A 21,944-nucleotide genomic window follows, 5' to 3' on the forward strand; every position below is an offset into this window, starting at 1 on the left:
ACCTGATAAACTATTCATCGATTGATTCCATTCAACTATCCATACCTATATTATAAATTCGAAAGTAACTTTGTCTGTCTGTCTGTCTTTTACGCAATCAGGGCCAAACCGCTAATTTAATTGTGATAAAATACTCATATAGAGATACTTGAGGGTCCCGGGATGAACATAGGATACTTTTTTTTCTCATATTTGTAATATTTTCGATATATACCAATATATTAAAATAATTAATTTAACATGCAATTTATTCCGCCATCTTAATAACAATCGTCGCTACGCGTTGCTAAGCAACGGCTTGCAAAGTTTGTTGTTCAAGAAAACGTCACCCAAAGTGAGTTTGCTTCATGCATACATGGCGCGCGCCGATATAGATTTGTATACATTAACAAAAATTAGATGATTTCTATAATTTGATATTCATCCTTATGAAAATAAATATAATAGTCACTTTTAGCATTTCATCTAGATGGAAATTATAGTTTACTGTATAACATTCTAATAAATAATTAAGATGTCACTGATTCCAAATGACCTAGCCTACGAGTGGTATAGTATGACCGACACGAACGGGCAGATGACTTTGATGATTTTGTAAATTTTTATATATTTTCGAATTACTATTATTTTTTATGTAATTATTTGCTGCTTATAATTAATTTATCTGAGTTCGGTTATCTATACCGATGTTTTACACTTAAAATATCGTAATTTTAATCATTTGGGATTTTATTAAATATTGTTCGCAAAAATTTGTAATTATTTAATATAGAAAAATGTTTAGTACGCGCGCACGGCAAACTTTAGGTACTTTTTCCTTCTTTTACTTCTTTTGTTTGTTCATTTCGGTTACTCAGATATTTTTTCTAATAATAAATCTCCACTTATTATTATTTTTTAACTTATTTTAATTATTTAGGCTTATATTTACGCGGGCGTGGCCGCGCCCGGACCCACTAGTAAATATATATAACATATTTAGAATTTATTGTGGTTCATTAATATATTAATTGTAACTTATTATCTTATTTGCAAAAACATCTATGTATGTCAATATACAAAAAAATATTATATAGATAAAGATAGGATTTTTTCATAAATTCTTAGCTAATTTTGAGTGACTGATTAGACATGATTTTTTTATTTAGAAATAGTTCTTTCTTTAAGAAAGTTGAAATATTCAATAAACATAACCTTAAGCAATTATTTATATGAAAGAATAAACACAACTGTAAGCAATTACTGTTTCATTGAATGGCATAGGGTGATTACTTCAATCACTCTAAAGTTTTCCATACTTTTTTACAAATCTTAATTCTTTTAGAAAGGTATTGAGTATCTTATTTGAATATGTTAAAATTGTTATTACTAAATAATATTATTATCTTTATAATGTATGTTAAATAAAGGCTTTATTAAAAAAATAGGAGAAAATAGGTTTTTAAATAAATAAATCAAATGTCACACAGGTAAAAAGAAGTTTATTTCTGAGTGTTAAAATTGCAAAACTATAATTTTGGTTAAAATTATGCACAATTAATAAAATCAGATTAAAATTATAAATTGATAAAAATAAGTTCACATGACATTAATAAATATAAGATTCTCTTGGGGCCTCGGAACCTGCATATCATTTCTCAATACATATACATAAATATCATAATTTAAAATTGCACAACATCTCACTTAAGAGGACATTTTATAATTTTACATGTATACCCAATAATCATCAAAAACTTCATTAAATATTAAAACATGCAATTTCTTAAGAGGCGGTTTCGCACGGCGAACTATAATATTTATTAAATAGTAAAAAATAATTCGATACTATCGCCCGCCGCCCGGCGACCGAATGGTATACAACGTATTATAAAATAATAAAAATATCACATCTCTGATCCATGATAGTATGCAGTTCCACTTGCGACACCCCTGTCGACTTAGCTACCTCTACACATAAAATTGGTGTACAATGATCTGATCATAACACTCTTTAGCTGAATAGACAGACAGTAAGTTGTGATAGCATGCGGCACGGCTGGAATCGACATGTACTACTAGGGGCGTGCCACAGTGCCGACCATTTAGGCCTGGCTCTCATTGGTGGTGGTCTCGATGGTGGTGCTTGCAGGCTTAGCTTTTGCTTTCGGCTGTGCTGGCGCCGCAGGGGCGGGGGCCGGAGCTTCACCTTCTCCCTGACCATTTTGGCGCGAAGTCTGCCCTTGACCTTGCTGCCCTTGTCCCTGACCCTGGCCTGGTCCCTGTGCGTTGTTGCGGAGACGGACATATCTGTATCCACCACGGTACATAGGCCGGGAGGATCCTCCGCCACGGCGTCCACCACGGAAGTTGCGGCGGAAGTAACTATAATAATAATATCAATATTATTTTATATAAACTTTAATTGATTACAGAACATATCTTCAAAATTGGGCATGAATAAGGTGTAACTAAGTATCTTAACTAAAGTATAGTACGTATGAGTGCGTCGACTAACCTACGCTGTGGTGGACCTCCGGCTCCTTCCTGCACCTCATCCCCCTGCGCGCCCCCCTGATTGGGCGGGGGCCCACGACGTCCCATGCCACCTCTGCGTGGAGCGCCCTCGCCGCCGCGTCCGCCTCCTGGCCGAGGGTAGTATTGGCGTGGGAAGCCGCGACGCTTATCGGCAGCGTAGGGCGAGCCCTTGACCGGCTCGCCGCCGGGGCCGGTCACTCCGGCAGCTTCATAGCCTTTCTCGCCGGCCACCACGGCAAACTCCACCTCCTCGCCGTCGCCGACCGAGCGCACAGCCTTGCGTGGGTTGTTACGGGCGATTGCAGTTTGATGAACAAATACATCCTCCTTTGTGTCATTCCTGTTCATATAATTAAGTAAATCTTTATAGCGATTGCAAATATTCAGCCACTAATAATATTATGCTCAATATAATTATTTACCTATTGATAAAACCATATCCACTCTTGACGTTAAACCATTTAACTGTGCCCGAAACCTTCTCAGCTGTAAACCAAAGAAATTAGTTAATAATTAGACATTTTTGAGTACCAAACAATTCATTTTACCGGCTAGGTATATAACTTTGATAAAAGTTCATTTAGTATAATAAAACAAACAATACGTATATATCATTACATTGGTTATTAATGAATGTATATCGTAGTAAACAAATAGATAATCTCATCAACAATATGTAAAGAATATAAAATGGCGGTATGCACTGAAAAGGCTATGGTGCAATAATTTCGAATATCTATTTCAAGCAAATTCAGCCATAACGCGCCAGCATTGTTTAATAAAACGTTAAAAACCGCAGTGGTATTTAAAAATCTTCAATTTGTATTAAAGCATAACTGTATTTATCGAGAAGCGCATTTCCATAATTTCGCTCCATCAGTAATGCGTTAGAGACGAGTCGTAAAGCCGGAGGTCAAGAAACGATCGATAATATGTATTACTAAGCTTGCTTTCACTTTAACCATATTAATAACATATCATAACTATCTACAATTAAAGAAGTGATTTATTTTCGCATAAAAATGATATAATAACGAATAAATACAACATTCGAAAACCATGTGCTCTTAAAATACCATGGGCACGCTAAACTAAGATGGCGTAGCGACACTTACCAATGACCTGCTTTTGTTTAGCTGCCTTTGCTTGCTGGGGTTGGGGTTGTTGCTCAGGTTGCTGCTGCTGTTGGGGCTGCGGCTGCGGCGCCTTTTCGGTATCAGCCATGGTGTAATTGGCGAACGGCGATGGTGGCAAAGATGGTAAATTCCTCCACGACCTCTCCTCGATGTTCACCGCTCTTTGATCGTTACAAGTGGACTGGCAAACTTAAAAAAAAATATTTATCTCGTTAACTTTGTTATGTTGGTACAGTGAGAATATTTCCGCTATAATCGATTCACTAAGCTTAAAACACAATGATTATCACAACATAAAGTAGGAAGATATTTTATTAAAATATTTCTTTATATTAACTTAGTATATATATAAAATATAAGAAAATTCTTTGATATTTTAATTCATATTATTTTAATGTATGTAATAGAATAAGGATTATAATATATTTTGTTTTTACAATATTAATGTACAGTAGAATCTCGATTAACCGGTATAATTGTTGTCGTTAGTCATTCGAATAATCGAAAATCCGAATAATCAGATGTATAAAGAAAGGCACAGACAATAAAGACACGGAAAGACAAATAAATTTTCTTAAGTTTCATTGTAGTAGGTTGTATAAAATAATTATTGCGGTTAATAGTCCGGATAATCGCGAATCCGTATAACTGAGGGCAGGATAGTCGAGTTTCTACTGTATATAGTATTAAAAAAATACTATTAGCCTGTAATAAAATTGATTTTCTAGTTATGGTAGCGTTTAATATTAATAAAAGTTACAACTACAAAATTCATAACATAAATGGGATATATCGATATAAAACACTAAACCTTGCATCGATGTTTATTGTTATATTTTAAAAATATGTAGATATTTTTCAATACTTTGTAAATTTTTAGTACTAATTTAATATATTATACAATATTTCTTTATAATAATTTACAATATAATTCAACTTTAGTTTATTTAAGTTCATATTTTACCTGTTTTTTCTCAAATATGTTAAAATAAATGTGACCATAATGTTGTTCACCATGTTTATTTTTTCAACATTTATTTCATAAATAAATAGCCATATGTATATCTTTATTAAAAACATATATAAAATTATTGTTATAGCGATCCACATCTCTAATTACAATAATTAATACTTTTAAAATATCACATTCTACGATTCATCGAATGGATTTGATCGATATTAAGTGATATGTGCATATCGACAGTTGAATATACTCTTTGGGTAAATGTGTTCTGTGGTTGAATATTTCTACATTTTCTACTTCTAGTTTGTCTTTATTGTCTTTAGCAAATGTGTAAATGTATTCTGTGGTCTTTTCTTTAGTAAAGACAGTAAATGTGTTCTGTGGTAAAGACTAAAAACAAAGACTCTTTACTCCTTCTTGTGCTCCTTGTCTCTTTTTTATAGAAAAGTGTACTCCTTATCAAATATTTTTGTGCAGTGTTGTTTATTGAAAGATAACTTGTACAATGGATTTGGATACTATTTCATCCACCACGGCAGATGCAGAAGGGACCCAATCCCGAAATGAAAACTCAAAAATAATTGTCGTCCCCAAAGATCCCAAAGACAGGTAAATACGAACTTTTTAATTATCATTATATTATGTATTAACAATTATTATATCGATTGAAAGTTATTGTAAACCGGCTTGTCATGATTGCGTTTATATCCGCAATCTTGTAGCGATAACTGCAATCAAAATTCAATCTCCTGAGTAAAAACAATTCATGTATATGCACTCAAATTCATTTACAAAGAATATAGAATTAAAATATTTTATATTAAAATACTTATATATAGTTTATTCATTTTGGAATGAGACAAAATGTAAACAAAGAAATACTGTTTCTAAAACTTTTATGGCACTTTTTAATATCTGTTTAATTTGGTCCAGGTGTACTTATATTTTACTAAAAAAAATCAATATAACAAAAAAAATAATCAGAAAACAACTTTACACTTAACAAAACAAGAAACTTAATAAAAACAACAAAAGTAACAATGGAATCACGACAGTACTCTCTTATCAACAAGTTGAATGTTAGTAAAAATGGTGGATATAATTTTAGCGATGACAAAACGTCTATGGCACTTTTAATATGAAATGCTTGCATTACATGTGCTTTATAATTTATTATCGTAGTTTATTTTTATAGTATTGTGTAAAAATATAATTTATGACAAACTGGCAGGATGTTCTGGTAAAAACTACTCTTGGGATAAAAGGAAAAAGAGAAACCATATTACATGTGTTAAGCACATTTTTTTTTTCAATAGTTAATAAAGTAATATAAAATTACAAAAATATAATTATCGATAATACCATGTGTGTTCTTACTGCTAAACATATCAATTGGCGAAATAAAAAAATGGCTTAAATTAAAAAAAAATGGGGAATACCATAAGTATACCACTATTTTATTGACTAGATAACATAAAGTGTCTCCAGTTTGACTTTCATTCCATCGATGCATCACTGTCTTTAAAATTTAATAAAAACAATAAATGTACAAAAATTACACACCTTTGTGGGGTAATTTTCGACCCCAAGAACTCTATTGTTATATTGTTTATTAAATTTCATAATTATTTTTATTTGTTATAGGCTTCTGACATTACTTGAGAAGGTGGACAGAAATGTGGATAGAAACCATGATGAGGCAAAAAGGATTCTGCAAGAAAGACAAAGGCTTTTAGCAACACTGGAAAAAATTAAAAGACGTGCGCTAATGGGGGATATATCAAGCCGTAATTACAATATTATTTATTTAAGACTTACTTTCTAATAAAATTTGATAAATAATATTTTAAGCTGTCCTGTTTTTTTATAGGGGAGAGAGATGACATACTGTGGAAAGCCCGGCGCATTTTGATGCGCGCCATGACTCTTGATGTGACAAGTAGTCGGGAATCTTTGAAGTTGGCTGCAAAGCGCGAAGTAAGCTTTTTTCTTTAACTTTACATTATATTTCACAAAGCAGGATAGGCAGAGAAATTCTAGAATAGAAGACGCTTTGTTTTACCAAAGCAGGGAAATAATCATTAATTGTAACCATTCTCCCGAATATCCAACATCATGGTTGCAGTCAGACACTCTCCCTCAAAAGTAAGGAACAGCCATTATTGCTTAATTACCTTAATAAATTCATGATGTTTTTTTTTATATTACACATTCTTATGAATACATAGAGTATATCTATTATTATAATCATAATATCAAAAATACTGCTATGGAATAGTGAAAAATGTATTAAATTAAGTTTATTATACCATTTTACTAACATCATATCATTTACTGAGGCCAGTCGTGGCGCGACAGTCGTCGCTTGACAGTTTGTGGGTTCAATTCCCACTCGAGGAAATGAAATATTCAATATTTTCATTTTTTCGCTCTGGTCTCTATTCAAAGCATGGCGTTGAATTCTGCTACTCAACACGCAATGCCTCCAGAATTCTGGGGAAAATGCGGACCCGAGTATAACACCAGGATTCCTCTACTAACTCTGATGTGTGCGGGCTACAGCGTAAAGCTAAAAAAATCATAATACTTAAGTTTTCCATTTCATTTAAGTTTTATTAACACCACTTGTTTTATTTTTCAGATGTATCCAGAATTGGACAAGGAGCTGCTCTTGTTAAAGGATGAAAAACTGGAGCCAATTGTCAAAACATTATTGCGGGTACGACGTGCTCGATTTGCACATATTCTTGAGAACTAAGGGGATGGTCAACTTTGAAATTATCGTCCCTTTTATGTATTAGAAAATATATAATCGTTTCCCTCGAACTTATGTCATTTAATCATTTAACTACATTGTAAAAGGAAACAGAACGATTTCATGTTTTAACTTCGTACAAACTAAAGTTGTGGCGCAGGGACACAAGTGTGTAACTATAACGCGACGGTTGTGGGTTCGATCCCCTCTCGGAGAAATGAATTATTATTTATTACTATATTCATTTCTTCGGTCTGGTACCAAGGAAAAACGTGCCGTTGAGTTTCGATACTCAACACGCAATGCAAAACAAATAGAACCGCAAAATTCAAGTGGGGAGAGGAGTTAAGTTAAGAGTTCTTAACCTCTGTCTACATTGCTATTTGCAGAATACAGATTGAAGCTTTTAAAAGAAACTATTAAATTGCATTTACTTAGTGAATATTTACTTAAAAATATTTTGAAACAACAATTGTTGGACTCGATTGGAAATTATAGAATTGAATTTATTTGCTTCTAATTTATTTAAAATATTTTATATATTTTATTAAATGATCTCATAATATATATATTACTTTGTTGTTAAGTTATGTCATAAATTATAACAGCCAAAGATTATGTTAAGTTTCTTATATTTTTTTAAAGAAAAAATGTTATTTTATAAAAATGTTAAGTTGAGCTTTTTTATTGGTATTTAATACTGTATGTCTTTGTAGTGAATAGAATAGTAATCTATCTTTTACTAGACTTTTGAAAAAATAAATAGTTTTGACTCTTTTATCTGTGTATTCTTTAATTTTTATACATTTTATCAAAAGAATAACACACACACCTATAAAGAATTTTATTTTCAAATTCAAAATATTCTTCATTCAAATAGGCAATTATTATAAGCACTTTTGAATCGTCGAATGAACATATGAATAAAAAACTACCACCGGTTCGGAAGGCAGTTTTGCTGAGAAGAGCCGGCAAGAAACTGAAACTTTTGATAATTCAATTTGTATATTTTGAGACCAGTTGTGGCACCAGGTGAATTTGGTTGCCACTCTAGGAAATGAAATATTTATTATATTCATTTCTTCGCTCTCTCAAGAGGATATTAAACTCAGCAAAAAATAATATCTATATATATATAAACTCATATATGTATTATGTATTAGAATACTTTTCATACTATCAATATTCATGTAACATGTATTCATGTAACTCAAGAGTAATATTGTAGATTCAAAACAGTATTCTGTTGTACCTACGTATACATGATATCTTCTACTGACAATAGAGAAAAAATAACACGGTACCAAATAGGTATAGGTTAAATATTCCGTATATTTTAATGTACTTAACTAAAAACAATCCAAATACTTAAGTCACTTCATTATGTATGATTCTGTTCCTCACCTATCACCTTAAGTGTACCTTTGGCTATTGCATACTTTATGTAAATATAATGAAATAGAAAACTAATTCATTTGGTCATGTGTGTATTTTTGAATTGTTGAGGCAAAGCGCGGTGTTAAGTTTCGCCACTCAACACGCAATGCCTCCAGAACTCTGCGGAAAGCGGGGAACGGATGTCTTAACACTAGGTTCCTTCTGCCTTTGCTCTTATTACATTTAATATATTCGTTGGATTTTTCAAAATTCTAATTATTTCCTTTTCCATTTACAGTGAGTTCTAGCGTAGCTGTGGGACTGGTATCCAACAGACAATATAATAAATAGGGGTGGACGTACCAAGAGATATCGTCTAGTGGGGGCCTAAACTTTAGCTTAGAACAGATATACTTGTGTAAAGGTTTTTTTCTTTAGTAAGTTTTCAGGGTATTTTTTTCTATTGCCTACAAATTGTGGGGTGGACACAAGATTTCTGGAATACGCACGGACTACTCGGCCTCCCCATTCCTAAGCCTCTGGTCGAAGACTACGAACATAGTGACCATCCTGCCTCAACATTTGAAAAGGAAACATTGTGTGAAGGAAGAAAACAAAAGAAACGTTTCAAGTATTTATTAAAGGAGTTTACTATTAGCAACGCTTTACTTATAAGTTAAGAAAAAAACAAAAGTTACATAAATCTTAGTAAAAAAACATTGTCCGTTTTTTTTTCTTACGGAACCCTATAAAGACAAAAAAAATTAAACAAACATGTTTGCATACGAATGAGACTGTCAAATGCTTTGAAAAATTTATCCATCTTTTGCTTTTCTAGAGACATTGTTCTTGTAAATTGTTAATAATATGTTTAAAATAATTTTACGGCTTGAAAAGTTAGTGAGTAAAAGGTAGTTTTAAGTTTGACTTTGACGCTTAAAGCACAGAATACATATACCCAAAGAATTAAAGTTACTCGACGCGCCATAAGTAAAAAACCGAACCGATAAAAGTTATTTGACGTTTTGTTTTTTTAAAGCAAATCGAATATAAAAATTAAATAGAATGGAATATTCTTTATTGCACACACAAAATAAAGAAATATATAAAATGATAAACAAAAACAGAAAAACATGTATACAAATAATTCTTTCATTCAATTTCTAATATGTTTTTTTACTAAATTATCGTAATTTCTATAAGGATTTTTGATTTTTTTGAAGTAAAAAAAACGAACCCACAGCCATTTACGGTTGCACGATTGTGCGCCACGATATCCTCCTGGCATCGGGATCAAATGACCGCACGTGAGTAAGCCGCATCCAATTGATATTAAACTATGATAGATAAGATTTTTTAAGAATAAATGTTGTTTTTATCTTGTTGACAATTTTAGTAAATTTACTAAAAATACAAAATTATTATTAATAAAGTTACTAAACTTGCCAACATATCTATACTAATATAATAAAGCGGAAGAGTTTGTTTGTTTGTTTGTTTGTTTGTTTGTTTGTTTGTTTGTTTGTTTGTTTGAACGCTAGGATCTCTGGATCTACTGGTCCGATTTTCATTGTTTTTGTTTTGTATGAAAGCTGCATTCTTCAGAAGTGCTATAGGCTATATAACATTACATTACACATATATACTAATATATTTTAAAGTACATTCTAATTTGACATGCAATTTATTCTGCCCTGTTAATAACAACCGTCGTTGCTACGCGACTGCTACCGCGACGTTTTGATATTCATCCTTATGATAATAAATATAATAGTCACTTTTAGCATTTTATCTAGATTGAAATTATAGTTTACTGTATAACATTCTAATAAATAATTAAGGAGATGTCACTGATTCCAAATGACCTAGCCACCTAGCGGGCGGCACAGTATGACCGACGCGAACGGGCAGATGACGTTGACGGTTTTATAAATTTTCATACATTTTCGAACTTAATTTGTTGTTTATAATTAATTTAAAATACACTTTGATTCTCTTCTTATTTTATTTGATATTGCCCGCTAAAATTATCCTACTTAATAGAGAGAAATGTTTAGTTATTTCGTAGAGTCGACATCTATGTACGCACGTACGGAAAACTTTAGGTACTTTTTCTAATATTAAGAATACCTATCCTTTAGTTACTTTTAATCCTTTTGTTACTTCATTTCAATAACTCAGATAATTTTTTCTAATAATGTGTATCTACTTATTATTCTTTTTGATTATTTGAGCTTATATTTTCTTACTAATTCTATTGAGAATTGAAAATAATTTCATGAATATATTTAATAAATATTCTTATAGTTGAAGCAGGCGTAGCCGCGTCCGGGTCCACTAGTTGTCAATAAAGCGACTAGCGACTGCATGACTTCTACGTTCTATTTTATATGAAGGAATTTAACCCTCTGCGACTTAATTTTTATAATTCTACTGACGCGGTATTATTTTAATTTTTTCGATTATGATAAGAATAAAAAGTCATCGTTAGGTTTTGACTATTCTTTAGAAGCAACATTTTATATTTTTATTTTTAGTATTAGCATCTAAGTATATACGTATATAAAATCGAAAGGTCACTCACTCATCACGAAATCTCAGAAACTACAAGTGCTAGGAATCTCAAATTTTGCATAGGAGTTACTTATAGGACGTAGGTGCTCGCTAAGACGGGAATTTGCAATATTCGACATCTAAGGGGTTGTTTTTGGGGTCGAAAGTTTGTATGAAACATCGTTACTACAAATGCTAGGAGTCTCAAATTTTGCATAACGTCACTAGGACGTAGTCATGGAGACAGAAATTAATAATAACATAGTTCACGCGGGTATAACCGCGAGCGGGCCGCTAGTAAATATATATATGTAAATTAAATTAAATTCTAAAATAACGGGAAATAATACAAAAACACATTATCAAAATTATCTAAAATAGAGAAAATATAACTATTAATGATAGTTTTTTGTGACATACATATAGATGTATAATTTTCGTATTTTTCCATTATTTACACTATTCTATTTTCATGCCAAATTTTATAATATTAGGACGTCGGAAAATACCTTAAGTAGGTTTTGATTATAAATTGTAGACTATTTAATAATATATTTAGCTTCTTGTGAATTGAAAATAAAATTCTTCTTCTCTTTTATCAGCGACAAAAGATCCCGTAAGCGTTTAATTTTTTCTTTCCAAGTACGGAACCCTAAAACTTTTAAAATCTAAAATTACAAAGCTTTAGAGCCTAGAGGTTATTTATCTTATCAAGCAAACGGATTTGATATTCAATGTAATTAGCTTTTTATCTTATTTATTTTTTAATTTAGTTACTGGCCGAATCGAATGACTTTCACGTTATGTAATATGCTATCATATCATACAAGGGTGTGACTAAAACGCGACGGCTGGGTTCGACTCCACTCGAGGAAGTGAAATAGGTATTTAGTTACGTTTATATTTCCATTTCTTCGTTTGTTTATAAAACATAAATTTTATATACTTTTCTTTACTTTACTTCTTTTTGTAAACTTTTCGAGAAAATGTAAAATTAAAATAATTCAAAGTTCTGTTTACGGCCTCAAGCCTTTTCTCGCGTCCCGCGGGGGGCGCTCTTGCTGTCAATGACGTCCTACCATACAGTTACATAATGATTGAATGTATTAATCTGTTGGCAAATGCACTTAATGAAGCAAATAAAAAAAGTATAAGAAGTAGTACAAAAAGTATTATAGCTCGTACGCGGGCAAAGCCGCGAATGGGTCGCTAGTGAATAATCAAATTAAAACTGATTTGTCAGCACCGTCTGTAAATTTAATTTATATAAAAATAAATGGCAAAATTTGTGAGAATGGATGGATGGATGGATGAATGAAACAAACATTCTTCCTTCACTTTTAACTTATGTAAAGATTTTATGTAATTTGGCTATAATATAAAAATAAGTTTAAGCAGGCGAAACCGCTTTTGGTTAATGTACCTTAATACTATACGTTTTAAAAACAATCTTAACACAGGGTAGGAAGAGGGAACTTAGTGTTAAGACACTTCGTTCTCCATTTTCTGCCAAATTCTAGTGGCATTGCGTGTTGAGTGGAGCAACTCAACGCCGCGCTTTGCTTCGACACCACAGCGAAGAAATGGAAATATACGTTTAAATAAATATTTCATTTTCTCGATCGAACCGACAACTAATCGCGAGACTGTGAGTCACATTTTGAGCCCCTGCAGGCCTGCACCACGACTTGTCTCTATAAGTTTGTTTACGATTAAACAATCTGTCAAGAAACATGTTGTGTCATTATTTTCCCTCAAGGAAAATATCTTAGGAATAGTTTATAATTATATACGGTAAATTATGAACTATAACAGGTTTTGTATTATAATTAAATGATTTGTATATAAACAAGGAAGCGACATAACATTTAAAAATACACATCTAGGCAAAGTTGTTACAAAGTAAATTAAGTTAAATCAGCTTCACGCTGTATCCCGCACATAGCAGGCTAGGTAGAGGGAACTTAATATTAATACACCCCATTCACCACTTTCCGTTGACTTTCGGAGGCATTGCGTATTGAGTGACAAAACTCACCGGGCTTTGCCTAGACCCCAGAGCAAAGAAATGAAAATATATACTTAAATAAATATTTCATTTCCTCCAGTGGGGATCGAACCTACAAGAAGCCGCGTTAACAGTCACACACTTGTGCCTCCTCGCCACGACTGTTACTAACTGACTGTTATAAATAATAATGTTTTTATGTTATAGTTAGGAATCCTAACCGAGGGTGTTACCTTGCAGATAACCTTCGATGTAAAATATAGTAGAGCGATTCCTCCCCAGTTGCTGCACTGGCTGAGGTCACCACTTTTCGGCTCAGCACAGCACAGCACAGAGTTTCATGAGCCAATAATTCAAAATATGTTTACTTAAAAAAATAGATCAATTGTGTCTTTGGGTACTTTTACTTATATTTTGTGAATTTCCATGTTAATATGTAGGTACACTAAATAACATTTAAAGAATCGGAGTAATCATCACAAATGCATATACTCAACACATAATTATACATTTACTTAAATATGAGTCGTTCATCGTTAAAACACAAGAGATCTGATAGTGTAATTATGATGCTGGAATTTTCCATATAGCAGAGTCATGTAATAATAGCATGGTTTGGTGCACATACCTTTTTGCCCCATGTATTAATAATAATCTTTCGTGTATAATATTTAACAAAACACTGTATGTTACTTCTTTAGTTTTCTTCTTCTTCAGCTTCACGCTGTTCGCTGCGAGGCAGAGGGAACTAAGCGTTAAGAGACTCTACTCCCCACTTTCCGCCAAATTCTGGAGACATTGCTTTGCATTGCACAGGAGCGAAGAAATTAAAATATTAAATAGTTCCCGAGTGGGAATCGAATATACAACCTGTCGCGTATACAGTCACACACTTCTGCCCCTGCGCTACGACTTTCCTGTACATACATTTTATTTATTTCATCTATTTAATTATAATTTATATAAATCTCCATATTTGAACTAACGTAATTTGTTTAAAAAAATATAAAATTGTAACGAGGTTATATTCTACATTCGTGCAATATTTTAACACGCCTCTATTATATTTGTATACATATCCACATATATATATGTATGTAGGAATATCTTATTAGTTACTAGCGACCGCCAGTGGCTTCGTCCGCTTTAACTACACGATTATTTATTCAATGTACTGAATTACTTAATTTTACTACCATATTACTATTTAAGATCGGTTCAGCATTTTTTTGTAAGTACATATATGAACGATACCTATATATATAATATAGGAGATTCTACATTATGTACATAGTAACAGAGACGTATTACGATATTAACATATGTATAATAATGAGAAATGAAATTAACGCTACACCGTTCACGATGTTTGGTTGAATATTTTACTAATGTTATATGTGAATACGAAAACGTAACCATCTATTTTATTTTAGGTCACATAATATTTAATAAATACATATTTTTCATGAACGTTAAAGTTACATTTACATCTTCTGCAAAATAATATATATCTACACTTATAATAAAATCGTAAGAGGGTCGGTGTCTGTACCGAGCACGCTACTTACCATCTACCTAAATATATATATATATTTTTTTTTTATAAAGAATAGGCTTGCGTTTGACCGCATCAAGTCTGCTGAGCGTTGATGCGATCTACAGTGGTGTGGTGCATTTTGGGAGCAAAATAAAATAAATTCCCAAGAGACTTAAATATAAATTACCTAATGAGGCCTTCGTGGCGAAGTAGCAAAAGCATGTAACTTTGAATACGACAGTAGTGGGTTCATTTCCTACTTGGGGAAATTCATCATCATCATCATCATCATCAGCCTGTCCTCGTCCACTGCTGGACATAGGCCTCTCCAATGGCACGCCACTGAGCTCGATCTTCAGCTCTTCGCATCCAGCCGCTGCCCGCCACTTTACGAATATCGTCACCCCATCTAGCTGGAGGACGTCCTACATTACGCTTGCCGAGGCGTGGTCTCCACTGTAGAACGCGCTTACTCCAACGGTCATCGGTTCTGCGGCAAATGTGACCAGCCCATTGCCACTTCAGCCTGCTAATCCTTTGGGCTATGTCGATAGCATTGGTTCTCTGTCGGATAACTTCATTTTGAATTCGATCCTTCAGAGATATTCCAAGCATAGCCCTTTCCATAGCACGCTGAGCGACTTTGGGGAAATTTATTATAATTAATTAATATTTAGAGGTCAACCGTGGCGCAGGAGCACAAAATGTGACTGTACACGCGACTGGTTGCAGATTGGATCCCACATGAGGAAATAAATATCTTTTTGAATTTATTTTTCCATTTTCTTTGCCCTGATGTCGAGGCAAAGCGTGGTGTCACTCAACACGCAATGCTTCTAGAATTTGACTGAAAGTGGGGAACAGAATGTCTTAACAAAAGGTTTTGATTTCAGTTAATATTTTCATTTCTTCGCTTTGATCACAAGGCAAAGAGTGGCTTTGTGTTCCGCCATTCAATACGCAATATCAATGCAAAATCGTGCGAAAAGTGGGGAAAACAATGTCTTAACACTAGATTCCCTCTGCTTTCTCTGCTATATGCGGGATATAAGATAGTATTTTATTAGCGTATAACTGAAAAAAGTTCAGTTTGTCTAAATCTATACACTGATATTATTATAATATTATCTATATATATAAAATCGAAAGGTCAGTCACTCATCACGAAATCTCAGAAACTACATGTGCTAGGAATCTCAAATTTTCCATAGGAGTTACTTATAGGACGTAGGTGCTCGCTAAGACGGGAATTTGCAATATTCGACTTTTAAGGGGTTGTTTTTGGGGTCGAAAGTTAGTATGAAACTTCGTTACTATAAATGCTAGAAGTCTCAAATTTTGCATAGACGTCATTAGGACGTAGTCATGGAGACAGAAAATAATAATAACATAGTTCACGCGGGTGTAACCGCGAGCGGGCCGCTAGTTATATATATATAACTGTGTTTTTTAAGAGCATATAGTTATTTACACGATACTAAAACACAATTAAACAGTTTTAACATTTTTGTCTGCCTCTTTGTTAACCTCCAGACAACTGAACTGAACCGATTATTATGAGATTAACACCAAAATATATAGAGGGATGTGGAGTAACATAAAATTTATTTTGATACAATAAAAAAGTTATATCAATTTAAAGTTTGTTGTTCTGCAAAATTGTTAGTTTGTAATAGAGTTATTTTATACAACTGTTACATTGAATTGGCCAAATCTTTAGTTTTCGTTATTTCGTGTTAAATATTGTGTGTAAATTATTACCTATTTGTAGAATGATAAAAAAAAACGATATATATGATTATAACATAGACAGAGAATTCAAGATTTTGGATTCTCAATCTTAGTTGACACCCTCTGAAGCCCGTAGTGTTTGAAATTTCTCAATGATAGACAGAGATTTGTAGAGCAATATATAATCTGTTTTAACCCTGAATTGTTACAGAGTCGGGAATTACAGTCTGCGCGTAGTTACGGTTTACCTGGACTGATGTGATGTAACTAAACATTTTTCTATTATCCGGTCGAAATTGAAAAGTCGAGTTTTTTTGTAAAAAATCAAAATATAAGATAAATATTTTTTTTATACATAATCAATACAATTTCTGGAAGATCAGTAATAAAATATAAATAAATAATAATGCGAATACAATACGCAATATTAAATAGACAGGTAGACTAGTGATGCATAATGACTAGAAATCAACAATTTTTGTTGACTTATCGGTATACGAGTGCTGAAGGTAATCGAGAATAAACCTGTCATGAATAAAATAATAAAAGTAGGGCACAGACATTCTATAAGCAAAACGGATTATTTTATCGTATCCAAAATTACCACTTTTACAAAACCCTAAATTACCAGTACATTGTAATAGACAAATATTGTTGATATAACAATATTATTATGATATTCAAACAAGTAGTATAAGTAGCTACTTATGTTACTGATAGCTTTCGGCTTCGGCCTATACCTTTATTCTTTTTAATTTGATTTTTCATAAGGTAACAGCGAGAGCTTTAAATAAAATTATATTTTACAGAATATTCTGAACAAATAATGCATTAGAACAGGATTATTGTAAATGTAGGCTAAATGTTTGTTCACGCGATTTGAAATGTTCTCAATAAAAAAACAAATAATTACTATACCTATGTACATACACACATAGACTAAATATATATATTATACTTAGTATAGTATAGAAGAGATAAATTTTATTTTTCACTCTCATTTCAGAGGTGGACCCACCAAAAGCTAAAACTTTAAATATCCTTTCTTCAAAAGTACCTATATAGAAGATCAAGGATCAGTAAAAATACCTATATTATTAATAAGCGTAGATAAGTAAATGTTCACCAGAAGCACGATGTTATTCGTTTATTAATAAACTAGTTAAGAGGCTCCTGACCTCAAAACAAGTTTTCCTTTTTATTTGCTTTTTAAGTTTGAACCTGAACTTTGGGTATGATTATTAAATATTTTTCAAATTGTAGTATACTTAAATAGTAAAAGTGAAAAAAAAAATATTTTAAACATTATTTTAGACTATTTTATATAAGCTCGATGTTATATATTATGGTACGATCACCTGATATATGTTTGTGGGCGAAACTAAGCTCTTTAAATTTTTATTACGTAATATATAAGACAGTAATTGTAGGTCGATAATATACCTACATACAAAATACATAGTAGTATTCAGAAAAATACAATTTCTAAGCTTTACAATATTAATTTATATCGTAATGAGGTGATAAAAAAGTTAAAAAAAGTACAAATTTACTTTCATTTACATAAAATGGTAAAAATGATCCCATAGCTTCAAATAATTCTAAAAATAATGCAGTTATTGTTCTTGATAATAAAAACAATATAGCAAAATGTCTTTTCTTTCTAATTTTATATCCTCCTTCCTCCTTTTATCTATTAAAATATTTTAGTTATCTTAACTTTTTGAAAACTTATTGTTATTTAAATAGTTTAGGAAAGTTAATAATAACATTTTGATGATGTAAAACAACAAGTGCGTTGCTACCTATAAACATACATTATTGTTATCTAACATATCAGTAAAGTCAACAAAATTTTTGATAAACAAAATTTAAAGAAACTTTTTATCTTAAAGCAAGTTTTAAACATTGTCTATAGTTAGATAAGCCAAAATTTGGCAAGTTATTAATTACATACAAACATTACACTCAATTTTGCTTATGCAAATTATTAATATCCGTTTCACTTTTACTTCTATAAATAGAAATTTTATTATACTCTAACAGAATCACCATTATAGTTTTGTTGCAGTTCGCTATTTACATTTATAATAATAAAAAATACATTTCAACTTAATAATACGCCGTGGAAAGTTCTAGAACATATTGGAAAACAACAATAGCAATTAAATATTACCCTTACCATTTACCAAGTATATCTAAAAGTTGAGACGCCTATATATATCTGTCTTCCTCTGTCCACTCGCTTTATCTCCAAAATTACTCTCATGCGACGCGCGTTCCTAGAATGTTCTGAAGTTTTTATGTATATTTTGAGTATATTTTGAGTTCAATAGTATATTATAGATCCTAACTCGTAAGCACCCGCCAAAGCAGTTTCATGACGTTTTAGATTTCACAACTATATTTGTTTAATAATAATAAGTGAATCCTTCATACGCAAACATACTTGTTTATCGTAACCGATTCTATATAAAGGATACGCCAAGTGTCCATGCAGTATTTGTTAATAAGTCGTGTGTAGTGTGTTGCTCTTTTACCGCCGAGAATAATTAAAACAAAATGGCCTCAAGAGAGCCCGCTTCTGATCAACTTGTAAATTACAAAAAGTCTGCAAAGGTAAGAATTTTTTTAAGCAGTGAAATGTTTGTATATGTTATTATTTTAATATACACAAACAAATAGTTATAAAAGGCTATGTTTATCAACATTTCTTAAATATTTTATCCTGTTGTATTATACACTGCTATTAAATACTGTGTTATATTTATAAGGTGTGACAAACGAACGGTGCCAATTATGTTTTTAAATCAAATTTAAAATATAAAAATTGATAAAACATGCCATTCTTATCTATTTAATAAGTTATGTGTACACTAGCTTAATTTGAAAAACAACAATACTTTAGGTACATTTTAGGTTATTAATAATTGTACCTACTGATAATTACCTACTTATTATCGACAATTACGAAAGTTCAAGGTTATTTATATATTAAGTATAAAATATAAATTATAATATGTGTATTGAAATGTAAGAAAAAACGTACAAACCGTATTTTTTACATACATATTATTGTAAACTTATATTAATATGTACATACATTATTTACTTGATTATCACTGTGCTGCGAATTTATTTTATGCTGCTTTGTGTATAGTTGTATTATTTTAATATTGCGTCACAAATACATTGTATTTTTACATATTGCAGTACTAATATTTTTGCACTTATTTTCAGGATCCTATTGGTTATATTACGACCAAATCTGGTGCACCGGTTGGAGTCAAGACTGCGATTCAAACAGTTGGAAAAAATGGACCTGCTCTTCTGCAAGATGCCCAGTTTCTGGATGAAATGTCCTCTTTTGATAGGGAGCGTATTCCAGAAAGAGTAGTTCATGCAAAGGGCGCCGGCGCTTTTGGATTTTTCGAAGTAACTCATGATATCACTAAATATTCAGCAGCTAAAGTATTTGAGGGGATTGGTAAAAAAACTCCCATTGCTGTTAGATTCTCTACAGTTGGTGGAGAAAGTGGATCGGCGGATACTGTTCGTGATCCTCGTGGTTTTGCTGTCAAATTCTACACTGAAGATGGAATCTGGGATCTTGTGGGAAACAATACCCCAATTTTCTTCATAAGGGATCCCACACTATTTCCAAGTTTTATTCATACTCAGAAGAGAAACCCCGAAACACATTTAAAAGATGCAGATATGTTTTGGGATTTCTTAACTTTAAGACCGGAGTCAATGCATCAAGTGCTTTATTTATTTGGTGACAGAGGAATCCCTGACGGTTATAGATTCATGAATGGTTACGGATCCCACACTTTTAAGTTAGTTAATGCACAAGGAGTTGCCCATTGGGTTAAATTTCATTATAAAACTAATCAAGGCATTAAAAATTTGTCTGTTGATAGGGCTGCAGAGCTTGCATCGTCTGACCCTGATTACGCGATCAGAGATCTTTATAATGCAATTGCAAAAGGTGACTGCCCCTCTTGGACATTTTACATCCAGGTTATGACAATGGCACAAGCCGAAAATTGTAAGTTTAATCCATTTGATTTAACGAAGGTTTGGCCTCATTCCGATTATCCTCTTATTCCTGTGGGCAGGTTTGTGTTGGATAGGAACCCTAAAAATTATTTTGCTGAAGTGGAACAGATTGCTTTTAATCCAGCTAACTTAGTGCCTGGTATTGAGCCTTCACCTGATAAGATGTTACAAGGTCGCCTATTTTCTTATGGTGATACTCATCGTCATCGCCTTGGGGCCAACTATCTTCAAATACCGGTTAACTGTCCCTATCGTGTTACTGTTTCTAATTATCAGCGTGATGGACCACAAGCTATATGTAACCAAGAGGGTGCACCCAATTACTTTCCAAATTCCTTTTCTGGACCACGAGAATGCCCTCGTGCTCAACGTCTCCAACCAAGACACAATGTTAACGGTGACGTTGACAGATACGACAGTGGACAAACTGAAGACAACTATGCACAAGCTGGCCTCCTGTATAAAAATGTATTTAGCGATGCCGAAAAGGATCGTGTTGCTGCTAATTTTGTTGGTCACTTAAAAGATGCCGCTGGTTTTATACAAGAGCGTGCAATAAAAATTTTCTCCCAAATTCATCCGGACTTAGGAAGCAAGGTAGCTGCTGGGCTTGCACCATACAAAAAATTCCATGCTAACTTGTAAATAATACACGACTGAATATTTAACTGCAACTGAATAACCCACGCATAAAAATAAAGAATCTATTTATATACATATATTATATTTCAGGTAAACGTAATTAAATGTGTTTTAGCATATCATTTTTATATGTTACAAAGTTATATCTTATTATTAATAATATAACATAATATAATAGGGGAAGAATATAACACAAATGTAAAATATTATTTTACGAGTATTTCTTTACTCGTATAAGAAAATATATTCCATTTATTTAAACGGAGAGGTTACGGTGCTATATTATGATATTATATTTTTTATTTTTTTTTCGTGAAATAATAATACCTTACAAATAATACATACAGAAATAAACATGCACAAATATACATAATTTGTTTTTTCTTATGTTATATAACGAATAGGTGTAAATTTATTATACGATAAGAAAAAATGTAATATGTATTTAAAAGACAGAGGATGTATACAAGGTTAAACTAAGGAATATTAAAAAATAAACGTAAATATGAAATGTAGTTTTATTGCAATTGTATTTAAGATAGGTATACTGTAAACAAATACTATAAAAGTGTGTTTTTATTTATTTTCACATCATTACATCGTTAAACCAAATGTAAAACTTCTTATAAATATTGAGGCCATCGTAGCGCAGTGGCACAGGC

At 32.1% G+C, this 21,944-nt stretch overlaps 3 protein-coding genes across 3 annotated transcripts; 2 read left to right on the plus strand and 1 right to left on the minus strand.

Annotated features, from left to right (window-relative positions):
• Nucleotides 1–1,461: 1,461 nt before the first annotated feature.
• Nucleotides 1,462–3,851, minus strand: yps (Y-box binding protein ypsilon schachtel). Its single transcript, XM_085206413.1, has 4 exons — nt 3,633–3,851; nt 2,940–3,003; nt 2,498–2,857; nt 1,462–2,364 (listed from the first exon to the last, which is right to left on the minus strand). Exons 1-4 carry the CDS (start codon nt 3,739–3,741, stop codon nt 2,085–2,087), a joined length of 813 nt encoding a protein of 270 aa, XP_085062539.1. The 5' UTR covers nt 3,742–3,851; the 3' UTR covers nt 1,462–2,084.
• A 1,036-nt stretch (nt 3,852–4,887) lies between these two features.
• LOC146527198 (uncharacterized) lies at nt 4,888–8,150 on the plus strand. The gene is made up of 4 exons (XM_085206414.1): nt 4,888–5,226; nt 6,262–6,404; nt 6,488–6,594; nt 7,259–8,150. The coding sequence occupies exons 1-4, from the start codon at nt 5,123–5,125 to the stop codon at nt 7,373–7,375; spliced, it is 471 nt and encodes a 156-aa protein (XP_085062540.1). The 5' UTR covers nt 4,888–5,122; the 3' UTR covers nt 7,376–8,150.
• A 10,681-nt stretch (nt 8,151–18,831) lies between these two features.
• LOC146527199 (catalase-like) lies at nt 18,832–21,793 on the plus strand. The gene is made up of 2 exons (XM_085205697.1): nt 18,832–19,197; nt 19,819–21,793. Exons 1-2 carry the CDS (start codon nt 19,141–19,143, stop codon nt 21,283–21,285), a joined length of 1,524 nt encoding a protein of 507 aa, XP_085061823.1. The 5' UTR covers nt 18,832–19,140; the 3' UTR covers nt 21,286–21,793.
• Nucleotides 21,794–21,944: the final 151 nt, after the last annotated feature.

The sequence above is a fragment of the Heliconius melpomene genome, chromosome 21, assembly GCF_056956725.1.
Source record: "Heliconius melpomene rosina isolate 202511_hmr_F chromosome 21, ASM5695672v1, whole genome shotgun sequence".
In the NCBI taxonomy this organism is placed as follows: Eukaryota; Metazoa; Arthropoda; class Insecta; order Lepidoptera; family Nymphalidae; genus Heliconius; species Heliconius melpomene.